This window comes from Nerophis lumbriciformis, linkage group LG18 (genome assembly GCF_033978685.3).
Source record: "Nerophis lumbriciformis linkage group LG18, RoL_Nlum_v2.1, whole genome shotgun sequence".
NCBI classification, from domain to species: domain Eukaryota; kingdom Metazoa; phylum Chordata; class Actinopteri; order Syngnathiformes; family Syngnathidae; genus Nerophis; species Nerophis lumbriciformis.
In genome coordinates this window covers 9,552,501-9,570,000 of record NC_084565.2, presented here as the reverse complement: position 1 = coordinate 9,570,000, position 17,500 = coordinate 9,552,501, and the positions used below count along the sequence as shown (strand labels likewise).

At 40.1% G+C, this 17,500-nt stretch overlaps 1 protein-coding gene across 3 annotated transcripts in view; it reads right to left on the bottom strand.

The window, feature by feature from the left end:
• Nucleotides 1-17,500, bottom strand: part of arhgef10la (Rho guanine nucleotide exchange factor (GEF) 10-like a) — a 456,971-nt gene that overhangs the window by 390,773 nt on the left and 48,698 nt on the right. For all 3 annotated transcript variants that reach the window (XM_061977629.1, XM_061977630.1, XM_061977632.1), the window contains exon 4: nucleotides 4,704-4,834. In XM_061977629.1, coding sequence (XP_061833613.1) covers nucleotides 4,704-4,834 — 131 coding nt within the window. The remainder of the gene's footprint in view (nucleotides 1-4,703; nucleotides 4,835-17,500) is intronic.

Sequence of the window (17,500 nt, the reverse complement as noted above, 5' to 3'; positions counted from 1 at the left end):
TCACCGCCGTCACAATGTAAACAAATGCCATGTGTGGATCTACACCTGACATCCACTGTAATGATACCAAGTACAAGAGCGTGTCTCGTCGATACTACTATGATAACATCGATATTTCTTATCGTCACAAAATCTTAAAATGTATATTATGTTTATAAAGTCAGTAAATACGTCCCTGGACACATGAGGACTTTGAATATGACCAATGTATGATCCTGTAACTACTTGGTATCACATTCATACCTAAATGTGTGGTATCATCCAAAACTAATGTCAAGTATCAAAGAAGAGAAGAATAAGTGATTATTACATTTTAACAGAAGTGTAGATAGAACATGTTAAAAGAGAAAGTAAGCTAATATTAACAGTAAATGAACAAGTAGATTAATAATCATTTTTTACAGTTTGTCCCTCATAATGTGTAGAAAATAATAGGTGTATAAATGACACAATATGTTACTGCATACGACTAATTAGGAGTCTTTGTTTGTTTACTTACTACTAAAAGACAAGTTGTCTAGTATGTTCACTATTTTATTTAAGGACTAAATGACAATAATAAACATATGTTTCATCTACACTAACATTTGTTGTTAAATTAAAGCCAATAATGACATTTTTTGGGCTCCCCTTTATTTAGAAAAGTACCTTAATACGGTGATAATATTGTACTAGGAGATTGTAAGCGGTTACATTCCTAGCTAGAAAATACACAGACCTAAATAATAAATCTGTATTACTCAAACTGTATTAAGGGATGTCCCCATTAGTATTTTCGGCCTCTGACCCGAAACCGATTTATTGGCCTTAGATCTGATCCTATTTTGAGTCCCAATCCGATACTTTGACAATAGCTTATAGAACTGAAAGAGTTTAATAGCACGAGACTAATAAAATAAGCACAACATATTTTTTTTATAAAGCTTCTCTTAATAAACGTAGAATGTGCTAGTATTGTTGATGTTGTATTCATTTTGTGGTACTGTGTTGTACTTTTTACCACGATAAATTGCTAGTGCACAACTAAACAAAAGCACAAACTACTATTGGCTGCCTCAGAGCCTTCCTGTATCCACAGACTTACTTCCCCAGTTGGTAAACAAAAACAAAAACCACCAATAAAATGAATGAATTAATTCCGGCAGACTTATAGAGCAACACTTCATCACTCTTTGTAATTTGACAGACATGCAACGGCACTCCCCAAAAAGGGATACGAGAGATTAGCTCCATCTTGCCTGGGTATCTTTCGTCTTCTGAAACCTCGTCTGGTGTGTCATGTCCCTTATTCCACAGTGAGTTATTTTGCACCTGTGTCCCACAGTTGAGATAGTCCAAACAACTAGTCATGTTTTTGATAGTTTCTAGAATTTCTCCGCTCACATTGTCCCACAGTTTCACCCCCGCTATACAGGAGATAATGTTTGAGCCTTGAATGTGGAATTTACCATGTTATGTTTGAATTTCAGGACACTCCTGAGTTCATGTGGACCACCTCTGAGTGAAAACAGACTGTGGAAAACAGACCTGCCCGTAATTTACAGTAAATAGAATAAAATAAAAACAATATAACAATGATGACAACATGATAAACCGAAAATTAATAGTATATTAGCTAATGCTAATGGTGCTGGTGTCAGTACATTACGATTGCGCGTACAATTATGCATGAAAACACGAGTGAGTGATAGTTTTTCTTTTTAGCAATAGTTTTAGTTATATTGTAAAACTTACAAACGTTGATTGGAGTGATGAATGAAGAATCCATACGAGTAGAAACGCTATGGACGATTAGTAGACGGACCGGCACTTGTACTTCCGGTTTAAAACACTGCACCTGAGCAAACTTGTCCAATAACACACCTTTTCAATGTCTCTGCTTGTGTTCAGTAAAAAAACATTTGCATTATGGCCGTTAGCGAACAGGAATCCATAAATTTGCCGCACCGTTTTATAAGCCGCAGGTTTCAAAGCGGCTTATAGTCCGTAATATATAGTAAATAGGATAAAATAAAAACAATATAACAATGACGACAAAATTATAAACTGAAAATGAATAGCATATTAGCTAGTGCTAACAACACTAGGGTCATTACATTACGATAGCACGTACAAATATGCATGAAACCACGAGTGAGTGATAGTTTTTCTTTTTAGCAATAGTTGTAGTTATATTATAAAACTTACAAACGTTGCTTGGAGTGATGAATGAAGAATCCATGCGAGTAGAAACGCTATGGACGATGAGTAGACAAACCAGCACTTGTACAGCCGGTTTAAAGCACTGCACCTGAGCGAACTCGTCCAATAACACACCTTTTCAATGTCTCTGTTTGTGTTCAGTAAGAAAATAATTTGCATTACGGCCGTTGGCGAAGAGGAATACATAAATTTGCTGCACCGTTTTATAAGCCGCAGGATTCAAAGCGGCTTATAGTCCGTAATTTACAGAAAGTAGAATGAAATAAAAACAACATTCATCCATCCATCCATTTTCTACCCCTTTTCCCTTTTGGGGTGGCGGGGGGTGCTGGAGCCTATCTCAGCTGCATTGGGCAACATGATAAAGTCAAAATGAATAGTTTGTGCATGCATGTTAGTAGTGTTGTTGTGACAATTTGCTACAGACGGTGATCACAGCAGCTTAAAAAAAACATCACAAACACGTCGATGCAGATCTTTTTAAGGCGCTCCTGTCTCAGCCTCCTCCAGACAAGGAGGCACCTCGTGCTGACGGAGTTAGAATACACAAGCCATTTTGCTGCATACAAATAGTTTCCTATTGATCTTCATCCTGCCTTAATAAGGCTCAGGTCATGTCTCTGTGTAGGAATTAAGTGTGTGTGTGTGTGTGTGTGTGTGTGTGTGTGTGTGTGTGTGTGTGTGTGTGTGTGTGTGTGTGTGTGTGTGTGTGTGTGTGTGTGTGTGTGTGTGTGTGTGTGTTCTTGTATTTCTAGCCTTCTTGAGACATGAAGAAGGAAAAGCATCTTCCATATGAGGAGGTGTGAACAAGTGGTCCCAATAACATTGCATCTAATAGACAATGTCTCATTTGTGGTGACATCTATCTAAATGAGGGTGGTCCCAAAAAGGAGGCATTTTTATAATTGACTGTGTGTCGCTTTCAAAAGTGCTCCCTCTCTGGTCAACATATGAAATAACAAGTGTGTGTAAGACATTGAAATGCGCTCCCTTTGGCCAAAATTAATTAAAAAAAATAAAAAATACTGTATGTATATAGAGACATACTGTAATAACTTCAAGTAATTAATGAAGATTAAAAACCAATTACAAACAAAAAATTCAAAAAAACAATAAAAAATAAAAGCAGTCTTTTTCTCACAATGTGTCGACTTTTCTCTTATAAAATTGGGAACACCGTCTCATATTCTTTCTGTTTCTGTAATATTTTCTCATAAAATTATTACTTTTTCATTGTAAAATTATTACTTATTACTATCAATGCAAAATAGTGACATTTGTCATATAAAATTCAGACTTTTATCACAATATGGCCAATTATTTCGGTTGTTCTTGTAAAATAGTGTCATATTTTTGCCATGTGAAATTCCGATATTGCCAAAATGTTAACCTCTTAAGGCCCAAGCTGTTTGTTTACATGTTTTTTTTATTTCTCTTTGCTATTTGGGCTTATTGGACCCTAATTAGAATAAAAACTAAGAATCATCTTTTGATATGATGTACTTAGTCCATAAGTACACAAACGTGTACTTCATGTTTAGTGACATGCTAATTCTTATTTTTACACTTTTTTTTCCAAAATCCATTGTATGTTATACTCTTCTGACACCACCAGATGGCAGTATAAGTGTCCACATAAGCAGCCATAAGACCCCAATTCAGTAGTGGACACAATTTTGGAAATAAGAGCTAAAAGGTGCTGTCCACGCATGTGGCCACGAAGCCTTTAGAGGTGTTAAAGTTTTCTTATAAAATAGTGACTTTTGTCGAGTAAAATTACGACTCTTCATAAAATTGCCAAAATGTTAAGCTTTTCTTGTAAAATTGCGACTGTTATTGAGTAAAATTCCAACTTTTATCATAATATTGCACAAATGTTCAGTTTTTCTTGTAACATTTTGACTTGCATTGAGTAAAATGACGACTTTTATTACAATACTGCCAACATTCTGAGTTTTTCTTGTGAAATTGTGACCTTTTTCTTGTGAAATTCCAACTAATTTTTCACAACAAGCTTTTTTATATTTGCCTAGTATGTATATATTATTAATGTTGTAAATACACTTCTTTATATATCTAGAAAGGCTGATCCTAAAGAGGTAAGCATTTTTTTTCGGAGGTCTTAAAAAGGCAACAAATACAAGAATATGTGTGTGTGAGTGTGTGTGTGTGTGTGTGTGTGTTTGTTTGTGTGTGGTGTTTAAGTGACAGAACACGCTGCTTATAGAACCCATCGCCTCTTTCCTGGGTAGAAATCAATGAAGTGTGAGATGAAACTAAGTAATGAGGTGCTGTTGCCACTTTTCATCACGCTCAGCAGCCGCCACGTGCGCCTCTAATGCGATACAGGTGCCAATGTCACTGCGGCGGACGTAAACCTGGCAGTTTAACAATCCAATCCCAGATTGGAATGGAGCAGAATCCCAAAGCCAGCTTGGGTCTAATGTACGTCTCTGCTGTCCTAGCCTTCATCTGCAATGCTTCCGTGTCACGGCGTGTACCTTCAGGGACGTCCGGGCGTTCCTGCGCGGTTTCTGTGCCGCCGTCTCGCGCCGATGGCCTCGCAGGACCGGTTAGAAGCACCTCCCCCTCACGCGGAGCCGAGGCACTGGACTGGAGTCCTTCTGAGGCTCTGCAAGGCATCAATACAGAAGCACTCATTAAATGTGAATATCAGAGAGAGTATTGATGGGTGAAGTTTGACTGGATCACCATGTGACACACTGTCCTCTTTATTCATTGGCTGTAAACATTTCTCATCTCTCATTTCAAAGTCTCTCAGACGAATTGGATTTTTTTTTTTTATCTGTTTTTTTTTTAAATTGTTCATACTGCAAGTAAAATGTGATTTCTATCAGTGTAAACGCACACAGGCCACAATGTGTCCCCAATGCCTTGACGTCACGTGCATGCACACTTTGATAAAGTTTATTTTTTCAAATTTTTCATTGAACAAACATATAAAAAACCAAGCCAATTTAAACATCTCTCAACAATTTCAAACATCCATCAGGTTGAGCAAATACTGCCTTTCACAACATATGGAATGGAAAGAAAATTGAAGCAAATACAAATAGAATATAAAAATAACAATAATTAATAAAAAATAGGATAAGATACACAATTCAAAATGACAAAAAAAAGGCTAATCTAAACCACTATACATGTCTCCAATACAGATATCAATCTAAGGGCTTTTGTAGTTTTAATCATTTTCCAAGATTTAATTGATCTAAGGCTGAAACGACGCGTCGACGTAGTCGACGTCATCGGTTACGTAAATACGTCGACGCCATTTTTATGCTTCAACGCGTCGCATATTTACGTCACACTACCGTCATGGCGGAGCGCAAAGCAGATGATGCTAGCGGTGCGAGCGAGGGAAAAAAAAGCACGCCAAAAGTCGTCAAAAGTGTGGGAGTATTTCAATAAACGGCCTAATAATGTTGTAGCGGTGAACAGTGTCTCGTCAACTGACGCGCGAGCTCGCAACCGTGGCTGTTTAGCAACCAGCCAAACCCCACTTAATAAAATTATATTTTATCTTAGAGCACATCCGCATCCCTATTCACCTAGGCAACCCCAGGAAATGTATACGCTTATAAAATCAGAGCCGATCAGTTTACGTTCACGCGCAGGTATAACGCGGCGCGCTCCTGTCTCATCTGCTGGTGCGCGAGCCCAGTAATTAGACAGCTTTGTCAAATCAAGGAGTACAAAAGACGCCAGCGCAGAGTGGAAAAAGGTTTTAGTTCATTACAGATAACCCAGAGTTGTGCCAAAAGTATGTAAGATTTAATATTTCTCTTCGTGGGTGTGGCGCACCTGTTGCGCTGGTGAGATTGGGGGGGGGGGGGGGGGGTTGTGTGCATGTAGCGTGCTTAGTCTGGAGGCTAAATACACACAGTGTGTTATGTAACTGTTGTTTAGTGTTGATATTCTTTGCTTAGTTTGATAAATGTTGCAGTTTGCTACATCAGGAGGGTGTCGCTCAACTTAAAGTGTTGGATTTAACTGTGTTGGATCATTGGCTGCTGGTGAGGGCAGAGAAAAAGGGGCATTTTTCTACCAGTAGACAGCGTTTAAGATTGAGTGTTTCACTGCTAAATTAATAATATTTTTATATTGAATATGGATTTTAAATATGTATCTAAATAGGTGGTTAATTGGTTAGGTATTTATGTATTTGCATATTGGGTTTTTTGTTGCATTTATCTATTGTGTTTCTGGGTTTAAATGTATTTTATATGTATCTTGGTGCATTTATGTTGAGATAATTTATTTAAAATCTGTTTTAACTTAAAGGGAAAAGATGTGTCCATTTTCTTGCACTTGTTTAATGGTTAAAAGTTTGATAGCCTAACTAATAATTGTAAATTATGGGATTGATAATTGATTGATTTTTTACAGCATGTTAATCTTGTGGTGTTTTGTCCTTAAAGGTTTTTCACCTACTAAAGAAGCTAAAGGCTACTAAAGGCTACTAAAGACAGCTAATGACAGCTAAAGAAACTAAAGTCTACTAACACTGCTAAAGACTGCTAAAAAGACTAAAGAAGAAAAAAGAAGCTGTTTCTTTGTTGGAAAAACTGTTGCAAACTAAAGGAAAATAAAAGGAAAAAGTAACTACGGTCTGGTCTTTTGAGTGAAATCCAGAAGCCACATTCAGCATTGGTACATCCCTTCAAGTGTGGGATAAGCACAGCGAAAAAAGCCAAACACTTGACAGTTGTTGTATGCACACTGTGTCGAGCGGAAATGGCCTATCATAGTAGCACAACGGCAATGAAGGAACATTTGAAAGGAAAACACCCGACAGCGTTCTTGCCATCATCATCAACTAGTCAATGGTCCGCGTGAGTATACGTTGTCATCATTACACAAAAACATGAATGTGTCATTTGTATCTGCGTTGTAAATTCATAAACTAAAACACTGTTTCGCCCTGAGAGGCGCGTTTGGCGTGCCTGTTCAGTGTTTACAAAGACGCGCTCCTCTTTAACGCTAACGTTAATTAGTTGTGCAAATACCTTTTACAACATTAACAGTTACATATACTATGTACAAACCAACAATTAACTTTCACTTTAATCATACTATCATTGTTGTGTTATTAAGCAAAATAAGCAATACTTTTACTTTTGTTGAAATGTTTACACTGTTACAGAATATTTCGTTTTGCACTTTTTTGTATTGGATGTTTATCTTTATTTTTGCACATTTCAAAGCAAAATAAGCAATACTTTTACTTTTGAAATGCTTATACTATTGCAGAATATTAAGATTTGCACTGGATGTTTACTTTTATATTTGCACATTAAAAAGCAAATAAGCTACTTTTAATTTTGTTAAATGTTAAAAGTTTTAAATGTTTACATTGTTACAGAATATTTTGTCATGTTGTTGTCAATGTTGACTGAGTGGCCATACTTTTTTTTTTGTAAATAAAAGTCATGCCTTTTGAAAAAACTGGCCAACATTTATTTTTTCATCTTCATTTTAAATAAAAAAAATAATCGGTAAAAGGAAAAATAATCTATAGATTAATCGAAAAAAATAATCTATAGATTAACCGATTACCGTAATCGAAAAAATAATCTATAGATTAATCGATAGAAAAATAATCGTTAGCTGCAGCCTTAAATTGATCATTTTAAACCATAAAGCCAATTAGAAAATGTAGGTTTTACTTTCAGAAATCGACATTTTTTGCACACACTGCATTGTGCCGAGTGTGAAATTTGGTGGAGGAGGAATTATGGTGTGGGCTTGTTTTTTTCAGGAGTTGGGCTTGGCCCCTTAGTTCCAGTGAAAGGAACTTTGAATGCTCCTAGGGTTGTCCCGATCCGATATTTGCCAAAAAATGCGTATCGGCAAGGCATGGGAAAATGCCGATCCAGATCCAGTTTTTTAAAAAATTTCGGTCCATGTTTTCCAACGCACCGATTTAAAATAATACATTCCACTTTTCTGCTGCTCCCTAATTTCCGTTCCGCATTTTCCAGCACACCTTCAACACATCCACAGGTCTGTGTTCTAACCGTTAAGACGGCCATGTGAATTAAAAGTTACCGGTAAAAATGTCAGCTGTCTCTGTGCGATATAGAAAATGACTATATAAATGGTGATATTGGAGTAGACGTTCTCACACAGTTGCTTTTAGCTGCGGGCATTACACTATAGGCTCTCCTCACTCTTTCCTGTCTGTCAATCTCACAGACAGACAAGCGTACCTTCTTACATACGTCACATACTGTCACGTCACACGTCACATACTGTCACGTCACACGTCACATACTGTCACGTCATACGTCACATACTGTCACGTCATACGTCACATACTGTCACGTCATACGTCACATACTGTCACGTCATACGTCACATACTGTCACGTCATACGTCACATACTGTCACGTCACACGTCACATACTGTCACGTCACACGTCACATACTGTCACGTCACACGTCACATACTGTCACGTCACACGTCACATACTGTCACGTCACACGTCACATACTGTCACGTCACACGTCACATACTGTCACGTCACACGTCACATACTGTCACGTCACACGTCACATACTGTCACGTCACACGTCACATACTGTCACGTCATACGTCACATACTGTCACGTCATACGTCACATACTGTCACGTCATACGTCACATACTGTCACGTCATACGTCACATACTGTCACGTCATATGTCACATACTGTCACCTCATACGTCACATACTGTCACGTCATACGTCACATACTGTCACGTCATACGTCACATACTGTCACGTCATACGTCACATACTGTCACCTCATACGTCACATACTGTCACGTCATACGTCACATACTGTCACGTCATACGTCACATACTGTCACGTCATACGTCACATACTGTCACGTCATACGTCACATACTGTCACGTCATACGTCACATACTGTCACCTCATACGTCACATACTGTCACCTCACACGTCACATACTGTCACGTCACACGTCACATACTGTCACGTCACACGTCACATACTGTCACGTCACACGTCACATACTGTCACGTCACACGTCACATACTGTCACGTCACACGTCACATACTGTCACGTCACACGTCACATACTGTCACGTCACACGTCACATACTGTCACGTCACACGTCACATACTGTCACGTCACACGTCACATACTGTCACGTCACACGTCACATACTGTCACGTCACACGTCACATACTGTCACGTCACACGTCACATACTGTCACGTCACACGTCACATACTGTCACGTCATACGTCACATACTGTCACTTCATACGTCACATACTGTCACGTCACACGTCACATACTGTCACGTCACACGTCACATACTGTCACGTCACACGTCACATACTGTCACGTCACACGTCACATACTGTCACGTCACACGTCACATACTGTCACGTCACACGTCACATACTGTCACGTCACACGTCACATACTGTCACGTCATACGTCACATACTGTCACGTCATACGTCACATACTGTCACCTCATACGTCACATACTGTCACGTCATACGTCACATACTGTCACGTCATACGTCACATACTGTCACGTCATACGTCACATACTGTCACGTCATACGTCACATACTGTCACCTCATACGTCACATACTGTCACGTCATACGTCACATACTGTCACGTCACACGTCACATACTGTCACGTCACACGTCACATACTGTCACGTCACACACTGTCACGTCACACGTCACATACTGTCACGTCACACGTCACATACTGTCACGTCACACGTCACATACTGTCACCTCATACGTCACATACTGTCACGTCATACGTCACATACTGTCACGTCATACGTCACATACTGTCACGTCATACGTCACATACTGTCACGTCATACGTCACATACTGTCACGTCATACGTCACATACTGTCACGTCATACGTCACATACTGTCACCTCATACGTCACATACTGTCACGTCACACGTCACATACTGTCACGTCACACGACACATACTGTCACGTCACACGTCACATACTGTCACGTCACACGTCACATACTGTCACGTCACACGTCACATACTGTCACGTCATACGTCACATACTGTCACGTCACACGTCACATACTGTCACGTCATACGTCACATACTGTCACGTCATACGTCACATACTGTCACGTCACACGTCACATACTGTCACGTCATACGTCACATACTGTCACGTCACACGTCACATACTGTCACGTCACACGACACATACTGTCACGTCACACGTCACATACTGTCACGTCACACGTCACATACTGTCACGTCACACGTCACATACTGTCACGTCACACGTCACATACTGTCACGTCACACGTCACATACTGTCACGTCATACGTCACATACTGTCACGTCATACGTCACATACTGTCACTTCATACGTCACATACTGTCACGTCACACGTCACATACTGTCACGTCACACGTCACATACTGTCACGTCACACGTCACATACTGTCACGTCACACGTCACATACTGTCACGTCACACGTCACATACTGTCACGTCACACGTCACATACTGTCACGTCATACGTCACATACTGTCACGTCATACGTCACATACTGTCACGTCATACGTCACATACTGTCACCTCATACGTCACATACGTATACGCCCTCTCCCAGCAGCTACGTAGCAGCATGGCAAACGTTAGCTGTGATGCTAGCGCAGCCGTGCAAGTGGTAATACGAATGAAGGAAGAATTAATTAATTCCCCCAAAAAACAGCAGGGGGTCCATCGTCTGGCGGTGATTTGGCTTCAAGTGGGAATATGTCGAACAGTGAAGTGAAGTGAATTATATTTATATAGCGCTTTTCTCTAGTGACTCAAAGCGCTTTTACATAGTGAAAGCCAATATCTAAGTTACATTTAAAGCAGTGTGGGTGGCACTGGGAGCAGGTGGGTAAAGTGTCTTGCCCAAGGACACAACAGCAGTGACTAGGATGGCGGAAGCGGGAATCGAACCTGGAACCCTCAAGTTGCTGGCACGGCCACTCTACCAACCGAGCTATACCGCCCCAAACAGACAACCGTCATATGTCAAGCGTGGAGCAAAAGCGTTGCTATAAAAAGTAGCAGCACTGCTAATATGTAGCATCATTTGAAAAGTCACCTGCTAGAGAATGAAGAGTGTTTGAAACTCCGCACGTCAACATCTTCGTTCGGTGCCACACGTCCACACCATCAAAATGCAGATAGGTGTGGGCTGCACCTGGGAACACACTGAAACTTTATGTGCAGTTAATAATGTGACCGCCTGGCTCTGTTTGATTGGTGAAACGGAGTCAAACGTCACCAGTGACTATATTTGATTGCGCCTCCTGGTGCTGGTTAAGGCACCTTCGCCGCAGACTGCACCCCCCGACGAGAGTGCCACACCAACCAAAGCCCACACCCAAACCCTCCACGTGCAAGACCGAATCCACCCAAAAAAAGTCACTTAACAAGAAGCCAAAAAGTGCACAAACAACATTGCTCGCGCCGGAGGAGCCGTGAACGACTGCAAGGACACAACATTAGGTACACCTGCAGACTGCAGCACAGATTTCATATTTCATTCATTCACAACTCCTCCAACACGAACACCACTGTTCCCGCACTTATAAGTAAAGGTAAGACCATAATAAAAAATTTTTATTAAATGTGCTTTTTTGTGTGCTACAGTTTGTATGTGTAAAGTTAAAGTTAAGTTAAAGCAGGGGCGTCACTAGCTTTTAAGGACAGGGGGGGCTTTTCCCCCAGGAGATGCACAGGATGCGAGCGAATGTTACGCACGAGCACAAAACTTCACAAACGGCTAACAAAGACTTAGAAATTATTCATTGTTATTATTATTATTTTCTTAAAATGCACGGGATGAAGTCAAATGCTCCCCGGGGCGATGGCTTTTAACCATATATTTTCTTTTTCTTTTTATGTATTTATTCATTTTACATTTTATATTAAATGTCTTGGTTTTTCCTCCCTCTGAAAATCCTATTAAATGTTTAACAAGCCATCCTATAATAATAAAACAGCTATTAATGTAACAATACAATAAAACAAATATATTTAATGATGTTTTTTTCATTATTTTAACAATAGGCTTATGTATATTACTTTATATAGATTCTACAAGAAACACAAAACTTAAAAAATAAATGATTTACAATTGCACACACAAGGTTTTGTGCAGCTTCACTCATTGTAAAGGAAGATAATGTGCTTCGTACACCTGCAGGACCCCAAGCAAGGTCGCAGAGAAAATGCGGGCTGGAATTTGAGTGATGTGGGCATTTTCTATATAAACAAGTGGAATGGATTGGATACCGATGCACGAAAGGGGCTCTCTACCTTACGCTACGAAGTGAGGGGAAACTGAGTGAATAATAACAGGTTATATGATTATTTATTTAAACTCATATTTGGGCCACTTTATAATGAATATGTCGGCATTTATTTGTAAAAAAAAAACAAAAAAACACCAAATTATTTAGGGGGGCTTAAGAATATTTTAGGGGGGCTTGAGCCCCCCTAAAATAGGCCTAACAACGCCAATGAGTTAAAGTACCAATGATTGTCACACACACATTAGGTGTGGTGAAATGTGTCCTCTGCATTTGACCCATCCCCTTGATCACCCCCTGGGATGGGAGGGGAGCAGTGGGCAGCAGCGGCGCCGCGCCCGGGAATAATTTTTGGTGATTTAACCCCCATTTCCAAGCCTTGATGCTGAGTGCCAAGCAGGGAAGAATGCTGGTATGAGCTTTTAAACATAACCCGTTAACTGCTGCCAATCAAATGGTGAATAAGATACTCTTTAGGGTTCATATGTTTGTAAATCTGACTGTGATGAAGTCAGTGCCTCACCAGTTATGAACCTCACCGCACGTCACTGACTTTTACCCCTGTGTGCTCTCTTTAGGTATATCATCAGTGTATTCTGCTATAGTGCTACAATGATGTGAACTATAGTAATAAGTTCCCGTGTGCTTGAACATACTCGGCAAATAGAAGCGATTTTGAGCCCGACTGTTCTTTTTGCTTCCACGGCACATCCGGCTGAGGTGACGGATTTTATGAAAAATAAATGTGCCTGAAATGAGTTTCTTTTGAAGGGGTGTGAAGTTCTGCAAGGCGGCAAAAAGGTAAAAAAGTCCAGCAAAAAGAGGAAGGCATAAACTGCCGGAGTAAAGAGAGAATTTCTATTGGTGTGTGCGTGCTGTTGTCATGGTTCCCTTTTGTGCAGCTGATGAAAACTATCCATCACCGGCTGAAAGAGGAGACAAAAGTCAATGTTGGCCTCAAGTTCAAAAAAAAAAAATAGGGGGGGAAAAAGCGCCTCCTTGCGGCTCAAAAACTGTAATGAGCCGCCAAGCTGTCACTGGAGAAAAACAAACATATCCCATAACAATAGCAAAGTAGTATTTTTCACAAAGTGCTGACGGATGCGTGAGATGTGCTGACACTCTCAACACCTCCAAGCTAGGAAGTTCTATTGATAGATCCTCCTTTTAGGGGCAGACTATTGACTGGAGCTAACAGGAAATGTGGACTCAGCAGAAATTATTCCTGCATGATGAGAAATAGGACCTTTTGGTGACTCTATAACACACACACACACACACACACACACACACACACACACACACACACACACACACACACACACACACACACACACACACACACACACACACACACACACACACACACACACACACACACACACACACACACACACACACACACACACACACACACACAGGACCGTATATTGAACGTTGACATAATGCTGCAGTCAGCGCTTTACAATTAACTAATTTACTTCTGGTAGTACAAAATGTGCCTACCGTACTAGTGCAGAAAAATAGGAACACAAATACACAAAAATAATCACTCAATACAGGTTGCCTCTACCAGAGGTGGGTAGTAACGCGCTACATTTACTCCGTTACATCTACTTGAGTAACTTTTGGGATAAATTGTACTTCTAAGAGTAGTTTTAATGCAACATACTTTTACTTTTACTTGAGTATATTTATAGAGAAGACACGCTACTTTTACTCCGCTCCATTTATCTACATTCAGCTCCCTACTCGCTATCCATCTGTTAATGCACGCTTTGTTTGTTTTGGGTTGTCAGACAGACCTTCAAAGTAGGATCTATCGCATGCCTGCGTTTCACCAATCAAATACAGTCACTGGTGACGTTTGACTCCGTTTCACCAATCAAATACAGTCACTGGTGACGTTTGACTCTGTTTCACCAATCCAATACAGTCACTGGTGACGTTTGACTCCGTTTCACCAATCCAATACAGTCACTGGTGACGTTTGACTCCGTTTCACCAATCAAATACAGTCACTGGTGACGTTTGACTCCGTTTCACCAATCCAATACAGTCACTGGTGACGTTTGACTCCGTTTCACCAATCAAATACAGTCACTGGTGACGTTTGACTCCGTTTCACCAATCCAATACAGTCACTGGTGACGTTTGACTCCGTTTCACCAATCAAATACAGTCACTGGTGACGTTTGACTCCGTTTCACCAATCAAATACAGTCACTGGTGACGTTTGACTCTGTTTCACCAATCCAATACAGTCACTGGTGACGTTTGACTCCGTTTCACCAATCCAATACAGTCACTGGTGACGTTTGACTCCGTTTCACCAATCAAATGCAGTCACTGGTGACGTTTGACTCCGTTTCACCAATCAAATACAGTCACTGGCGACATTTGACTCCGTTTCACCAATCAAATGCAGTCACTGGTGACGTTTGACTCCGTTTCACCAATCAAATGCAGTCACTGGTGACGTTTGACTCCGTTTCACCAATCAAATACACTCACTGGTGACGTTTGACTCCGTTTCACCAATCAAATGCAGTCACTGGTGACGTTTGACTCCGTTTCACCAATCAAATACACTCACTGGTGACGTTTGACTCCGTTTCACCAATCAAATGCAGTCACTGGTGACGTTTGACTCCGTTTCACCAATTAAATGCAGTCACTGGTGACGTTTGACTCCATTTCACCAATCAAATACAGTCACTGGTGACGTTTGACTCCGTTTCACGAATCAAATGAAGTCACTGGTGACGTTTGACTCCATTTCACCAATCAAATGCAGTCACTGGTGACGTTTGACTCCGTTTCACCAATCAAATACAGTCACTGGTGACGTTTGACTCCGTTTCACCAATCAAATACACTCACTGGTGACGTTTGACTCCGTTTCACCAATCAAATGCAGTCACTGGTGACGTTTGACTCCGTTTCACCAATCAAATACAGTCACTGGTGACGTTTGACTCCGTTTCACCAATCAAATACAGTCACTGGTGACGTTTGACTCCGTTTCACCAATCAAATACAGTCACTGGTGACGTTTGACTCCGTTTCACCAATCAAATGCAGTCACTGGTGACGTTTGACTCCGTTTCACCAATCAAATATAGTCACTGGTGACGTTTGACTCCGTTTCACCAATCAAACAGAGCCAGGCGGTCACATTATTAACTGCACATAAAGTTTCAGTGTGTTCCCAGGTGCAGCCCACACCTATCAGTTTATGGTTTGCGTAAAGGCTAACTTGTTATTTTCCTTTGTAATCTCTGCCTACTGAGCCTATGGTGCTGTTAAGTTATTGTGGCTCACTTTGCCTTCATTTTTTTATGTTAATGTATTATTATTTAATATATATTATTGTTTTAGTTGCTTAAGAGATATTCCTGGCTCTGAATTTGCTCATTGCTATTTTTATGTTTTTGTGCATTTGTTGCCGTCATCATTAAACGAACAGGTTACTCATCAGTTACTCAGTACTTGAGTAGTTTTTTCACAACATACTTTTTACTTTTACTCAAGTAAATATTTGGGTGACTACTCCTTACTTTTACTTGAGTAATACATTTCTAAAGTAACAGTACTCTTACTTGAGTACAATTTCTGGCTACTCTACCCACCTCATGCCTCTACATTGAAGCTATTATCATATATATCTGATTTATGACACCTAAAGACTTACTAAATTTGCGAATAAATAGATATGATCAAAATAGTATTAATCTCACGGATATTCCCGAGCCATTTTGAGAGATAATGAGGAATGTAGAGGAGGAACCACAGATCTCTTCCCCATCAACAACAATGCTAATCAAGCAGACTTTGTGAGAGCCAACAACGATACTTTGGGAAAAATATGATGCAGGACCTTATATTTTTGAGCCCGAACACAAAAAGGATGAGCAATAAGTGTTAGAAGCCGAGTGCTAAACGGACGTAGCTTCATTGTGACACTATAGCATTAGCAGCATTGCTAGGTGCTAAACATACAAACGAACCATAATAAACCAAAATAAAACAAACACTTACTGTAATATTTCCACTCTTGTTGGGATGCCGACCGACGGGACGCTCACATAATTCCGTTTGGATGAAGAATCAATCACAATCCTCACAAAGGGTTCAAATAAAGTTTTAATAAAGTGTTCCTTTTTCGCCATATCGGGGGATGTGATAGTGGACCAGCCTCGTTGGTCCATGGCCACATTTGTCTATAATTTCGAATGTACTTTTTAGCAAGGTTCAGACGATGCAGAATCAGCCGGAGGCTTATTGTGTCAACAATAGCAGCGTAAGCTAGCATTAGCTCACTGCTATCAATGCGCCGCTAAAATAGTACGTCTGCGTTAGCTCTTATAATAGCAATATCACTCATATTTGGTTCATTTTCAGGTCAGGACATGTAAATGGAGTATTGTTGGTGCTTTTTTAGAGAGAATGTAATTAGCGCAATATGTTGACTCAATTGTTGGCTATTTATTTACGATTTTGAATGCATTAAAAAAGCCAAGCATATGTGTTCTTGTCTTACGTCAGGATTGTGAATGATAAACAGCACTTTTCAATTTTTGTGTATTTCCAGTATGACTGACCTAATAATATGGTCAGAGTGAAGTCACTCTCCGAAAACAGCCAAAAGTACTCGTAGCAGAATATTCAAAATAGCTGACTGAATTCGTGGCATTTTGGGATGTTTAGAGCAGTGTTTTTCAACCTTTTTTGAGCCAAGGCACATTTTTTGCGTTGAAAAAATACGGATGCACACTATCAGCAGAAATCATTAAAAAACGAAACTCAGTTGACAGTAAAAAGTCGTCGTCGCAATTGTTGGATATGACTTTAAAGCATAACCAAGCATGCATCACTATAGCTCTTGTCTCAAAGTAGGTGTACTGTTACCACCTGTCACATCACACCCTGA